The sequence below is a fragment of the Aquarana catesbeiana genome, linkage group LG07 (assembly GCF_042186555.1).
Source record: "Aquarana catesbeiana isolate 2022-GZ linkage group LG07, ASM4218655v1, whole genome shotgun sequence".
Lineage (NCBI taxonomy): Eukaryota > Metazoa > Chordata > Amphibia > Anura > Ranidae > Aquarana > Aquarana catesbeiana.
In genome coordinates, this window is record NC_133330.1 from 200,156,133 (window position 1) to 200,171,623 (window position 15,491).

The window sequence follows — 15,491 nt, forward strand, 5'->3', positions numbered from 1 at the left end:
GGACGGTCGGAATTTGGTGTGACCGTGTGTATGCAAGACAGCTTGAGCAGAATTCCGTCGGAACTCCGTCGGAAAAACCTTCAGAGTTTATTCCGACGGCAAAAACGGTCCTGTGTACAGGGCATTAGAAGAAATGTGAAGGAGAAGGTAAAGGAGGCACAGCTCATTTGAATAGGTTGCCGTACCTCCTGAAATGCAGGGAAAAAATCCCTGCAGCCAGTGTTAATTTTGGCAGCAAATTTCAATTTAGTTTTAGTCTTAGGACTAAAATGGCAATTTAGTTTTAGTCCCATTTTAGTCTTCTGCAATTGTTTTAATTTTAGTCGTATTTAGTCGACTAAATCTCCAGGACATTTTTGTCGACTAAAATGTCCTACATTTTAGCCGACTAAAACCTCCAGTACATTTTAGTCAACTAAAATCATTTTAGTCGACTAAAACTAATTTTAGTCATCTAAAATCTAATGGGTGTAGGTAAATTGTAATGCATTATTTAAGCATTTCTCTACAATTTCCAAACTCATTATATACTACTGGAGTGAAAAATCGAATATGTTATTATTTATGGTATTGAGGTATGAACATGCACTACAGACCAGTGTTCATTTTGAAGTCAAATTTCAGTTTAGTTTTAGTCTTAGTCTTTTGACTAAAATGGCAATTTAGTTTTAGTCCCATTTTAGTCATCTCAATTGTTTTAGTTTTAGTCGTATTTTAGTCGACTAAAATGGTTTTAAAGTGGAGTTCTACCTCAAAAAAATAAAATATTAGTAATGTGCTTAAAAAAATAAATAAAAAAAAACATTTGCAGAAATTTTTTTTTTTTACTCACCTCTAAATGTCTGTTTCTAGGGGGTTCCTCATAGTCTGCCTCCTTCGGTGCCTGGGCTGCTGACGTCACTTCCCTCGGCACAGGAAGGGAGATCGCCTCTCCCCCCTCCCTCTTGTCAATCATCTGGGACACGTGACCGGTCCCAAATGACTGCGGGGCCAGTGACGGTGCGTGGCGCGGCTCGCACATGCGCAGTGGGTGCCCGGCTGTGAAGCCACAGCTGGGCGCCCACAGTTAAAATGCTGGTGCTGCCGAGCGGAGAGGGGGACGAGCGGGGCTTCGATCCCCCGCAACACTGGACCCTGGGACAGGTAAGTATCCGATTAAAAGTCAGCAGCTGCAGTATTTGTAGCTGCTGACTTTTAATTGTTTTTTCTTTCTTTAAATGGGAACGCCGCTTTAAGGTAGTCGACTAAAACGATTTAGTCGGTTTTAGTCTACAAAATTAACACTGCCTGCAGCATTTCAGAAATTGCAGCACGGGAACCACAAGTGCAATGTACTTTCCAGTGCAGGTGGGATTTTCAGTGTGTGCGGCATGCCATTAGGATTAATGGCACGTAGACACCTCCAGTGTGTCTTTCTGTGGGTGGTTGCGGCTTTGGGAACAGATGCAGACCCACACAGATGTAAATGTGAAAAATTAAAACAAATATACTACGCTGTCTAAAAGCAGCCAGCACAGCAATAGATCAATTGCAAAAATTAGAAAACATATGGGAGGTAAGTGTAGCGCTAATAAATAATCTCAGAATGAACTGAGAAAAAATATATATAAATCACAGTGTACATAGATATTAATACAAGGGAAATGATAAACCAAATATGATAATAAAGGATGTGCAAATAATACAAAACAATAAGTAATGTCCAAAAATAGTGTCCAAAGAAGACGAATCACTAATACTTAAAGCAAACTGTGAATGTGAGCCAAACAATATAAGGATAAAAAAATCCAAAACGTGATTCGAACTGGTTGAAAGGTAAACTGAGCATCAATGTGGTATAGAACAACAGAACGTGCCTGAACTTGCTGATACGTGATTCACCACCAGAGAGTCAAAAGGCTTACCGAAGAGATTGAACCCAAGTAGGTATACAAATAGTGGGTCAATCAAGCTTATGGGGCAACGCACCCAGGTGAAACTACCTCAGCAGACACGACCTCCAGCCAGAAGACCAACTCCGACAGTGAACCTCAATAGGGTAATTATTAGACAGGAAACCGGATGGATGGTTTCTCCTAGTTGTCTCGGCTCTCCCAGACTCGCTTAGCCACCGCAACTCCCCCACTACTATGGACATAGAATGTCTCCTCCAGCATGGAGTGCTGTCTCTTGAGTAGAGCACCTCTCTAACCTAACAAGAGCACACACCTGTCTCCAAACAGGAGTGAACCTAGCCTTAAACTAAGAACAATGAGATGAAAGGGAGCACATCATCCCAGCAGTCCCTTCCCATGAAGAAGTAGAAGAAGAAGGAGTTTAGGGCCTCCTGTACAATGAGCATCAAAAACACCACTTTTAAGGGAGTTTGACTTTTTTTAATGGCTCTAACACCCCTCTGTTTTCTCCTATGTGTCTAAGCACATATGGGCGTTTTGTGGCAGAGAATAAAACATCACTTACGCGTTCAGGAGAGGAGCGCTTGGGCAGAAAAAACGTCTGACGCACCTAAACGCGTGTAAATGTGCCTAAATGCTAGGCGTGATTAGCTCTTGAGCGTTCATTCATTTTAATGGGCAGAATAATTTTGGCCAATTAAATTAATGAACATCAAAATGCTCGACGCACCTGAATGCGTCTTAATGAGTTTGAAAACAAAAAGATGCCAGCAACAGATGGGGAAAAGATACAGATAAGTGTGCTGATTAAATTTTTTAAGCTCCACTAAATGTCTTATACTGCATGCGACTATGTGTGTGCCATAATTTGAATGAGCATCACATAACTAGATACAGTAACAGCATAGCTCCCAACTGTCCCTGATTTCGAGGGACTGTCCCTGATTTCGAGGGACTGTCCCTGATTTCGAGCAATGTCCTTCTGTCCCTCATTCCTCCTCATTTGTCCCTCATTTTGGTCTGATTTATATAGTTGTATATAAAATGCACTTTTTATCTTTCAAAAAAAGGTTTACCAGTGCTAAACCTTTCATCCAAATTATAAATTGCTGCATTTGTAAATTTTAAAAGTCATTATAAAGTAATAGTAGTGGTAAAAAAAAAGCCCTTGTGGATTTAATTAACCTTTTTTTTGGTTAATTCTCCTTTAAGGGGGTGTGGCAGGGGGCGTGTCCTATGCCTACATTTGCTAGTAGGTGTCCCTCATTCCCAGAATCCCATCTCAAAATGTTGGGAGGTATGAATAATAGGGCTTGAAACACAGGTACTAATATGAAAGTGAGGCTTGAAACGCAGGACTCTGAACTAAAAACAAGGCTTGGATTCCAGAGCACGGTGTCGCTCTGACAGCGAGGCTTGAAACTCGGGATACTGATATGGTAGTGAGACTTGGAACGCAGAACACTGATAAAGAAATGAGGCTTGGAATGCAGGATTTAATCTTCGAGTGAGGCTTGGGTGTTTCACGGGCACTAATATAGAAACGATTCTTAGAACGCAGGATACCGCTAGGAGTGAGGCATTGCTCGCAGAATGAAGACTAGGAATTAAAGCTTAGAACACAAGTGCAGATCTGAAAGTGAGGTTTGGAACGCAGAATGCTGCTTTGGGAGCGAGGCTTGGAACTCGACCATAGAAAGAATAAGGAAGAAGATGTAGAAGATCGGAGGAAGCACAGAAAGGAGGAAGAGGTGATATGAACCCTCTAGATAAGGTACTGTAAGGACTGATCAGTTGTAGCTGGGTTATCTACGTGCTCACACTGACTGACATTGTAGTGTGAGATGGAGGCTGGGGACTATTTTAAAGTGATTCTAAAGCCTAAACATTTTTTACCATAATGTACTTTCTGCATTAAAGTAAAAAATGTTTCAGTATGTGTATCACCCTCTCACCCCCTTACCTGAGCCCTCACATGACCCCGCGCTGTGCCCATCTGTAGGTGCTTTGTCCTCCTTCTCCAGACTCTCACAGAGAGAAATGGGAGTCATTGGCTCCTTCTGCTGTCAGTCAGAGTTTGTGAGGAGGGAGCGGGGCCACAATCTGTGTCTGCACCAGCAGGACCCCAGAAGAGGAGGTTCAGGGCCGCTCTGTTAAATTCGATCTCATTTTTTGTTATTTAACCACTTGTTGACCGCCCTGTAGCAGTTGTGCATTGGATCATGTGTATATATACACGTGATCCTGCCCTTACGCCTGCAGGATGTGAGTGCCCGCCGCCGGTGTGCCGCTTCTGCAGTGATTATTCACAGCAGAAGCCCATCTATGGGTGCCGAGCACTCACTGTCCATCAGCACCCACCGATTGCTGGACAGAGACTCAGAATGGAGTCAGAGGGCAGAGTTCTGTTCTGACAGGAGAGAAGGGATGGATTCTGTGTTCCTGCAAAGCAGGGACTAAGATCCTTCTCTTCCACTAGTAAAAGCAGCTCACATAGTAAACGCAAACACTTGCTAGGAACACAGTTAACCCTTTGATTGCCCTAGATGTTTAACCCCTTCCCAGCCAGTGTCATTAGCACAGTGACAGTGCATATTTTTAGCACTGATCACTGTATTCGTGTCACTGGTTCCCACAAAGTGTCAGTTAATGTCTGCTGCAATATCGCAGTTCCGCTGTAAGTTGCTGATCACCACCATTACTAGAATAATTAAAAAAAAAAAAAAAATCAAGTATATATCCCATAGTTTGTAGACGCTATAACGTTCGCTTAAACCAATCAATATATGCTTATTTAGTGTGTGTTTCACATGCACGTTTTTTTGTTCACTTAGTGGTTTTTTCGTTTCAGGTTTTTGCACCATCGCGGGTTAAAAAAAAAGAAAACCAATCAAAATACGCCTATTGGGATTTTGTTTACCAAAAACATGTAGCGGAGTACATATTGGCCTAAATTTATGAAGAAATTAGATTTTTAAAATTTTTTATTGGATAGGTTTTATAACAGAAAGTATAAAATGTTGTTGTTTTTTTTTTTTTCAAAATTGTTGGTCTTTTTTTTTTTTGTTTATAGTGCAAAACAAAAAAACAAAAAAAAAAACGCAGTGGTGATCAAATACCACCAAAAGAAAGAAAGCTCTATTTGTAGGGAAAAATTACATCAATTTAGTGTACAGCGTTGCATGACCGCACAATTGTCATTTAAAGTAACGCAGTGCCGTTGCACATAAAGTGGCCTGGTCATCAAGGAGGGTAATTCTTTTGGAGGTCAAGTGGCTAAATTAAAAAAAAAAAAAAAAACATTTTTATAATCACTTTAAGGCTGGGTTCACACTATTGCGAATTGTATGCAGGCTCCCTGCATCCAATTTGCAATAGCAGGAGATTTTGACCGGCTCTCTGTGGAGCCGGTTCACATATCTCCCCGAGTACAGTGCGAATTTGCACAGGAGCCATGTGCATCTTTTGGTCCATTTCATGTCCAAATTCAGCCAAAAATTCGAGCTGAAATCGGACCTGAAACGGTGAACGTGTACGCACCGGACCCCTGCTAGGAGCCGCATGCGAAGATAGTATGAACCCAGCCTAAGAGCAGCTGGTGTCTGCATTTGTGACGTTTATTCCTCAGTTCAGTGCCCATATTAAAGATGGTCACACTCCTTTATGTTGTTTTACAGGAAATGCGACAATCCTTCCATGCAATGAGGTTACGTGATTTTTAATGATAACGTTTTCTCCATCCTGTGTCACTGCTGTATTTTTAACATGAAGAAGAGAAGGAGGATTATGACAAAAATGCACATCAGCTCATCTGATGGGAAGGAGAAGGCGGCTGTCCCAGATCTTCCCTATGCACAGTGTGACCCCAGTCCATCTCCTGTAGTGAGAGCTCTGGATCAGAGAAAAGTCCTCAGTTCGCTCAGCTATAACAAAAACTTGCTGAAATATTTGAACGACGATCGCCAGTGTCAATCATCCTTCTGTGATTTGGTCATTGTGGTGGAAGGGAAGGAGTTCCAAGTGCACAAAGTAGTGGTGGCCGTGGGCAGCAGTTACTTCCACGCTTGTCTGACGAAGAACCCAAACATGGACGTGGTGACGTTAGAGCATGTAAGTAGCTCAATATTCCAACACTTGCTGAATTTTCTCTACACATCCGAATTCTTGGTGCTGGAAACTGAGATAAGCCTGGTATTGGAGGCTGCAAAGTTTTTGGATGTAATTGATGCCGTTAAATTGCTGGCGGCTGAAAGTGACATTTTACCTCCCCTTGACAATCGGCTGTCTCTGAACACAGAAGACGAGGCCGTTAATAAACTCGACAACAATCACAAATGTCCCTTCTGTGAACGGAGTTTTTGTTACAAAAAAACACTGGAGAATCACGTGGACAAAGCCCACAAGTTGGATACAACAGATGTTCCCAAGGATTCTGATTCTTCCCCTAGGAAGTCAACACGTAAAAGAAAAAGTCCCCAAAAATATGACGATGTAGAAGACGTAGAGAGTGACAGTGGAGCATCAAGTAGCGATTTGGGCAAAAGCAGTCAGGAGAGCACAGACCCAGAAGATTCTGACAGTGAGCTTCAGGAGGAAAGCCATGCAGTGGAGGACAATGACCAGTCTGTGGAAGAAGAGTATGGGGAGGAGGTATCTGGAGGTGATGAGGGACAAAACATTGGGCAACAAGAAGAAGGTGAACAGAAAAATGAAAATGCTGTTAGTTTTGGAAAATTTCCAGACGGTCTTGCGCCAATTGTGTTACAGATAAACAAAAAAAGAACTTTAAAATGCCCAAAGTGTGATAAGACCTTCGATCGATTTGGTGAGTATATTGATATTGCTTCTTTGCAAGCACCTCTGTTTGCTTTTATGATGTATCCATTTGTTTTTTTGTTTTTTTTTTTCTGTTTTTTTTTAGATTTGTCAACATTTTTTTTTTTTTTTGCCTGGAATCCTGTATATGCTCTGTCATTCTGTATAAGTGCTAATGACTGATGAGCTCAGGGTTGGTACAAACTCCTGGCCATTGCCACCCACACAACTGCAGCCAAGGCATTCCCAGCCCTGCAACTGCATGTACACAAAGGGACCGAGATGCTCGTAACATTATTGACCTAATAGGGGTAAATTATATCTCAAGTTCATCCCTACTAATAATCTTTTCTCTGGCAACTGGTGACTCATAAGCACTGTATCCTGAAGGAAAAAAGGTCACAAGTAGGGGTGCGCTCAGGCGTGTTTCGACACGCTGTCCTGCCAGGAAGCTGTAATTGAGGACAGCCAGTTATAAGTGACAGACATTCCCTTCCTCACAACTGCATGTATACACGCCCCTTGTATATGTGCGGGCAGTGCCTCCGCCACTTATGATTGGCTGTCTGTTATCAGAGTCGGTGCAAGGATTTTTGTCTACTTAGGCAAAGGTGCATTTTTTAAAATTTTTTATATGTCTTCTTAAATACTTAAAACATTTTTTTGTTTAATTTTTATTTAATTTTACATAACTTTTATTACTAGCACATAGGGGGCCAATCGCCCCCTATGTGATGGCATATAGGTGACCGGTTCCCTTTATGGAGACACCAGGACCCTGGATGACTCCTTTCTGATCCACTGCAGCTGCTTCCCCCAGCACTGATTCCACAAATTACTGCTCCGGTCCAGGAAGTGATGTCATACATGTCACTTCCCGCTGAGTGGACGGAGCTCTGCTGAGCTTCCGCCGCCCTTCCCAGTGACAACCAGCCATGAGAGCACCAGGCCCGCAGGTGGGACAACGGAGCCCGGTGAACATGGCAGGGGGGGCATATCCCGGCGGTAGTGGAAGTTATAAGCGACTTAACAGCTGCTTGTATCACTTGCACATGAAAGCCAGAAGTCTGTTTTACTAAAAAATGCAAATCCTCAGCAAGTGCCCGGGGAATTGGATTTCACCCCCACCCCCCCTGGTGCCTTGGCCCTGTCTGCAATGATAGCTTTTTGGTAGGATAGTTCAGACCGATTTGGACTCATCCTTGGTGACATGCAAATTAAATTTAAGGGGTTACAAAAACCGATTAACACTTATTTGTAAAAAATAGATTATAATATAGAAGTTACCTCAGGTAGTTAGAGTCCTGTTGCTTATTGTTAATTGGTGCAGCTGAACTCCACCTTCTACATTGTGTAGGCAGATTTTGGGAGGCAGGGTATTGCACTAATCACAACAATGCGCAATGGGACTGTAACTACCTGTGGGTCGAGCTACTGTGAACTTTTCGGTGCTGAAACAGCTGCAGTGCAGGCTGGCTGGGAATACTGCACAGCAATATAGAACAGCAGCAGGAACATAATCAACTTAGCGGCTAAGGGGAAAACAGTTTAGCAAAGTAATAATGGAGCCCCCCTGCTCCATCACTTATGATGTGATATATTTCTCATGTGGGGGGGGGGTATGAAATAAATTCCCACCCCAGTATACAAAACTGAGTACATACAGTACTGTGCACAGTGGAACAACCAGCAGTAATAAATATACAGTACGTTCAGAGGGAATCAGTTAGGAGTATGTAACATACAATATAGTCTACAGAGTGGATTAGTCTGTGCTCTGTACTGTACATTACATATGCCTGACCATTTCACTGTATGCTGTACTGTATGTTACATCTGACCAATTAATTCTGTATACTGTACGATGTCTGTTTCCTACTGTTGTGGGCTTGCCTTTGTGGTATATTTGCTATTTCATACGTCAATTTGTATGCTCTGCTGTACCTTCCCTATTCCACACCACCTGAATCTGTTCTCTGTCTTGTACTTTTATTTCACACCACCTCATTCTGTACACTGTACTGTAAATTTCCTAATCCACATTGCCTCATTCTGTGCCTTATGCTGTATATTCCCTAGTCTACACCATCCTATTCTGTAGGCTATGTTAAATCATGCCTATTCCACATTGCCTCATTTTGTACTGTGCTCTGTATGTTCCTTATTCCACACCATTCCATTCTGGACCCTGTGCTATGCATTCCCTATTCCACATTTCCCATTGGGTCATTCTCTATGCTATGCTGTACATTCCCTATTCCACTCTCCCTCATTCTGTACGCTGCACTGTACATTCAAAGGTTAAATCTCAACTGCTCACACTGAATGAACGTGTGGAGTGAGATAAGGGACTTTGAATTTGCCATAGATTACATACCAAAGGAAACGTGTATATATAAGATGTATAAGCTTTATTCTGTTACATAATAAAATCTAGAAGTTAAAAATATTTTCATAGAATTTGGCATATATATCGAGTTTTGTATGTGCTAGATTCTGTGCAAATATTTTTAACTTCTAGATCTTATTATGTAACAAAATAAAGCTCATACGGTATGTTTTATATTTGCGTTTCCTTTGGTATGTAATCTATGGTACATTATTAATAATAATAATAATAATATTATACAGGATTTATATAGCGCCAACAGTTTACGCAGCGCTTTACAACATGAGGGTAGACAGTACAAATAAAATTCACTTTTTAATACAGTAGGAATCCGAGGGCACTGTTCCTTAGAGCCTACTATCTAAGAGGCACATTCAAAGTTCTTTATCTTACTCCACATGTTCACACTCAGTGTGAGCAATTGAGAGTCCAATCTTTGAATTTATGCTCTTGGGATGGTGCCATTATGTAATGTTGTTGTAACTCCACCCACATGAATATTGCCACTTGCACTGTACATTCCCTTTTTTCCTACTGTCTTATTCCGTATGGTTTGCTGTGTTCGCATATCCAAAAGGCCTACTGTAAGCAGGGCTTTTACAAAAGCACTGGATGATGATATTTTCACCCAGTCCTCCCTGGATCCAGTTATGGTTTCATGTCATTTTCAGGGTGGGCTTCCTGAGGATGACAACATTCAACCATGCCTGTGCAATGTGTATTAAAATGGCTACTTATAGTCTTAATGGGAAGATGACAACGCACGTGCACAATTGGGAAAAAGAACAGTGTTGTCACCCTCTAACAGGAAGTACTTGAATGAGGACTTTAATGGCAGGATCACCAAGTATTAGTTTATTGAAAGCTGTATAATAAAATAATTCACATGACTTTTGAAATCACATTAACATGTTACAGCTCGCATTGAAAGTAAGTGGTTGGTTTTACATACACTTTAATATGACACTGTCTGTCACCCAAATAAAATCCTAATGGCAGTTCCCTAGCTATATTACTGCACTTCCATCAGACTCTAACATTGGATGGATGCCTGTGAACCCTGTCGTGCACTGTGATTTTCGCTCTCTGATCCCCCTATAGGCGGCCGAGGATAGAACTATAGAACCATAGTACGCAACAGAAGACATGGGCATCTGACCCTGTCAGAAGTGTGAATGCTGAAGAGCCTGAGGAAGGCTGCTGTGCTTGAACGGAATAAAGCTAGGAGACATGGGCCACCACAGAGATTAGTTTATTAGCTGTTCTATAACATGAAACTGAAAAGATTTTTCCTAAAACGTCTTTCCGGACAGCACCCGAGAGATCATGGATCCTCCTCCAACAGGAAACCCCTCATCATGCCAAGCTTTAACAGGAGGCCTCCACGCAGCTTCCTTCAGTTTTTTTGTGATCCCTCCAGCTGGAGCAACACCTCTGGTGGGAGCCATGATCTCTCAGGGCTTTCCTGGGAGAGAAAGGGTTCTCACCTGTCAGTTTTTTATTTTCTTAGGAGAGTGATCCTCCTACTTGCCATTTGCTGGATGGTTCCGTGCGCTCCTTCTCCCCATTTCGTTCTCAGGGAGAGCCTGTACTGCCTGGGAGTGCTGCCCATTTTTTTTTCTTGCAGATGGGCAGGTTCGGTGGTCCCCCGCTGGCCGCCCGGATCGGGGCAAAGCTGTGTAGCCGCCATTGTTCTAGTGGCTGAGGAGACCCCTCGGCCACGTCCTATGCAGTGTACAGGAAGAGGTAGCACTTCCGTGTCGAGCAGGCAGCGTCATTTCCAGCCGCAAAGCGCAGGGAGTGAGGGCAGGGTCACCTGGTGCTCTTAAACTTCGGGCTTTCTTCCAGCCACACGACCGCAGTGCACTCTGCAATGGAGGATGCAGCGGATAAGGGGGCAAGCTAGGGCACCAGCAAGGCCATGGTAAGGGACTGTGTTCCCCCCCCAATGCTCCCTGATGTATGTGTAGCACAGTGGCTGGTGGGTTAGCTCTTCTGCCTAGCATAAGGGACTCCACAAAGTGGTGGTGATGGCTTGCTCGGTTCTCACAGATTCCCAAGTGCAGAGCTGCTGACTGTCAATCAGCAGCTCTCCTCACTGCTGCTCCATGCTCACTGGAGCGCTGAGCTGTGGAGGGGCGGGGAGCGGCTGTCTTAGGCTCTCAGCGGCTCGCTGAGAGGCTGAGACAGGCATCGGTCCAGGCACCTGGCGGATCCAGACTTTGTCATAATGACGCGATGCCTGGACTGATTCCTGGTATGTAAGCGGAGAGCAGACTTCAGACTGCTCTCTGCTGAAACCGGGTCACAGGACTCCAAAACAAATTGCACTCCTGTGACCCATAGGAGAAGCCCAGCCAAACGAGCTCATTCCCTGTCAATTCCTTTATCACAATACTAGGGCAGTATCTGTCCACTGACAGGGAAACCACATGTGATTCCTGTTCATATCACATGCGCACTGCACAGCACAAAAAAGTATCGGAGCATTTGCACAAATACAAGTACTTGTGCAAATGCTTAGTATCAGCACCGGTATCGGTGCAACCCTAGATGAAAGAAAGTAAAAGTAATGGTTTGTTAGTTGTCAGTTTTACCATCCTTCTCAACACAGAAATGGTGTCATAAGTGACATTTCAATACAGTTCTATTCACGGCAGCAGCATTGCAATTCTGATTTTCATTTCCATGCAGTACTTTCTCTCAGTGCCCAGCACAGCAACACTGTGGTGTGAACTGACACTATTGGAAACCAGGCATTTTGCCTTCTCTATGCATTGGCCCTGCGCTGGAAATAGTGGCCAGCATAGTCCCAACCCATCTGGTGTGAACACGCCATTAGAGTCCTGATCTGGGGCAGGAGATGGGACAGGCTCTGTGGAAGCCTTACTAAATCGCAAATATAAATAATTAACAGGAGAGAACTATCTCTGGATGGTAAGTCTGCACTATTATAACAATTGAAGAGTTCAAGTTCTGATTTCTACAAATGCCACCTGCTGTCTTGTTCTATTTAACAAGAACAATTCTATACTGGTGAGAGCTGTGTTGTCTATGTCTACACCCGTATTATCACTGAAAATGCTTACCTTTTTATTAGAGCTGCCATTCATTTCCAGGTAAATATGAGAGCCATACAAGAGTGCACACAGGAGAAAAGCCTTTTCAATGTGACATCTGCAATTTGAAGTACTCCACCAAATCCAACCTAACAGTTCATCGAAAGAGGCACAACAATGAAACAGCGATTCCCAGAAAGGATCACAAGTGTCCATTCTGCAGCAAGCTCCATGCAAGCAGAAAGACCCTTGTGAAACATGTCAAGAGGTAAATCATTTCAGCTACATATTAACTGCTTGTGTGCACTGTTTATGGAATTCTCCATGTTTGTACAATAAAGAGCTGGAAAAATATCAAACTCCTCTTTACTTAGGACCCCTTTCCTACAGTAACAGAATAGTGACCCTTCCCACAGTAGCACAAGAGGGATTTACAACTACTGTAGTATCTCTGCAAATAGGTTGGGGGCACTTGTCTCACTTCTGGTTGCTTTAGTTAAAGCGGGGGTTCACCCACACCGCCAAAAAAAAAAAATATTAAAAGCCAGCAGCTACAAATACTGCAGCTGCTGACTTTTAATACATGGCCACTTACCTGTCCCAGGGTCCAGCAATGTCGGCAGGGGACACCGAGAACCCGCTCGGTTCTCGGCAGCTGCCGCCGCCATCCTAGGTTAGGGAATCAGGAAGTGAAGCGTTGCGGCTTCACTTCCCGGTTCCCTACTGCGCATGCGCGAGTCGCGCTGCGCGTCCCTAGTGGTTCCCGCTCTCTCCTGGGAGCTGTGTGTTCCCAGCAGACAGCGCGGTCGGGACGGGAAGAGGCATAGACTCCCATGGGAGTCTATGCCGGAAGTGGGTGCAAATACCTGTCTTAGACAGGTATCTGCACCCCCCTCCCCCCTGAAAGGTGCCAAATGTGACACCAGAGGGGGGGAGGGTTCCGAAAAGCGGAAGTTCCATTTTTGTGTGGAACTCCGCTTTAACTGCCAAATAGCACTGATAGGCAACTGGCAATTATCCAGCTACCCTGAAACTGCAAGCCTAGCATGTCAAGATAGCCATAAAATGGAAGACCTCATCCAAGGAGATGGCAGGGAAAATGGTTGGTAATATAAATTTGCAAAATGGAAAGTCCATTTTACTAAATACAAATGCATAGGATTCTGTAATTTTGCTTCCTGGAGGTGCCTCATCAATGCCTCCCAAGTAAGCTGAGTGCTCCATTTTCATGGAGGATGTTGTTTAAAGGAGACGTATAGCTAACCAAACCTTTTTGGCTATACTTCTCCTGTGGATCACAGGAGTGCAGTTAGATCTGCTAAAGTCCACTGTAGGATGACGTCAGACCCGATCCAGTCTCTGAAAAAACTTCCGCCCATTTGCCTAGAAGCCTGGACCGGCAGCTGGCTCAGCCTGTCAATGAACCACTGGGAGCCTAAACCAGCTGCTCTCGCCCCCTGCACAGCCCAGCACTCCGGTGAGTGCTGGAGGGGCAGAGCAGAGAGCTGGTAATTAACAGTCACCAGCTTGTTACAGGCTGAAGGCCAACACAGAGTGATCAGTGGTGTTTGATTGCTCAGTTCTTGGTCTTAGAGGTGGGGGACAGCTGCAGCTGAGAATGATGCTGCAGCCATCTAGGTAAGTATTATTGTTTGTTTTTTTTTCTAATCCCATATTTCTCTTTTAAGCTTTGTCAAACACATTACAGTTTGTACAACATCCTTTAAAAGTTAGGTTCACCATGGCAGAGGGACTGGTGGTTCTCAATGGAGCATGCTGTTCGTGCAGTGATGTCACCTCACTTGTAGTCCAGTGATACTTCCTCCAGCCCAGTAACCAATAGTGCTGATAGTACCAGAGTGACAATTAAAACAACACTGTAAGTCAGGGGTCTCAAACTGACGGCCCTCCAGCTGTTGCGAAACTACAAGTCCCATCATGCCTCTGCCTGTGGGAGTCATTCTTAAAACTGTCAGCCTAGCAATGCCTCATGGGGCTTGTAGTTTCGCAACAGCTGGAGGGCCGCCAGTTTGAGACCCTTGCTCTAAGTAATGGTGGGCTTGTTTCATTCATACTGAGCCCTTTTGCCACCTCTGACCATTCTACACTGTGAAAAAACCCAAACCTAGAATTTTTTTTTTTTTTTTTTTTTAATCGAGCTTCTTTTCTCACCAACATCTGCAAGAAAGATGAGAGTAAAGATATAGGTCTATGCTGGGAGTTAACATTTCTCCTCTCCTATCACTGAGGAGCACTGCTGCTTTACGACTTCTTTTGGGGAATCTGGTCCAGTGTACATTTGCTGGGTTTGTTTCAAAAGGTCAAATGATGCTGTGCTTTACAATTCCATTTCTCTGTGCATAAGAGATGATCACAAACTCAGATCGATTTGCTGCTTCACATGTATCAGCAATCGGTGGTCCTGTAACTCCAGATTAGCAGCAACAAGGTGATTTGTATCGGTTGTGTGGCTTTGTGTACTACAGATATTGCTGGAGGAAACACAGATTGGTTGTGTTCCATATTTCTTGCAGATATTTACATAATACCAACAATTTACGCAGCACTTTACATCTTATATAGTCACACCAGTCCCTGCCTCAAGGAGCTTATAATCTAAGTTCCCTATCTTAGATTCATACACATACTAGGGCTAATGTAGACAGGAGACGATTAACCTACCAGCATTTCTATGCAGTGTGGGAGGAATCTGGAGTATCCAGGGGAAACCCACAAAAGCAGAGGGAGAACATGCAACTCCATGCAGGTAGTGTCCTGGCAGAAGTGCTAACTACTAAACCATTGCACTTCAGGCCCCATTGACTATCCTTAGACGTTTGTGAATTCAGCCTTACAGAGGGATTACTTTCTGTTATACAGCCAGTGTCTGCAAAGTACAGTTAATGTGCTGACATTTGGAAAAAGTAGGCTCTGAATGTGGAGCAGCAGATTTTATGGGCTCCATGAGTCCACGTATGGCTCTTACCTTTTATGAATGATGATAGATTGCTGTAACAAAACAGTCATTCTGAAACCATGACTGCTAGAGCAATCTGTCCTCATTCTATAGTGCGGTATTATTGAGGATGTTACTTGTTGTTTTTTTTTTAAAATGGTGTGAAAATTTTGAGATATGACGTGTGCACATAATAAAAAGCAGAGATGAATACTTCTTGCTATTCTTTTTTTTTTTTTCCAGGTTCCATGCAGAAAATGCACAAGAGTTTATTGCAATCAAGAGATTAAAGAGTGACGGCTGGAAGTGCGATGTAAGTCGTTTTATTGAATTTATGTTATATGTTTGAGGGAGTAAAATCGGGGCCCTCTGATTTC

At 43.4% G+C, this 15,491-nt stretch overlaps 1 protein-coding gene across 1 annotated transcript in view; it reads left to right on the top strand.

The window, feature by feature from the left end:
• The first annotated feature begins 3,331 nt into the window (after positions 1 to 3,331).
• The window catches only part of ZBTB41 (zinc finger and BTB domain containing 41), a 107,588-nt gene continuing 95,428 nt past the window's right edge, over positions 3,332 to 15,491 (top strand). The window contains exons 1-4 of the mRNA XM_073592980.1: positions 3,332 to 3,669; positions 5,573 to 6,720; positions 12,219 to 12,426; positions 15,358 to 15,427. Of these exons, the coding sequence (XP_073449081.1) occupies positions 5,661 to 6,720; positions 12,219 to 12,426; positions 15,358 to 15,427 (1,338 nt within the window). The 5' untranslated portion in view covers positions 3,332 to 3,669; positions 5,573 to 5,660. The remainder of the gene's footprint in view (positions 3,670 to 5,572; positions 6,721 to 12,218; positions 12,427 to 15,357; positions 15,428 to 15,491) is intronic.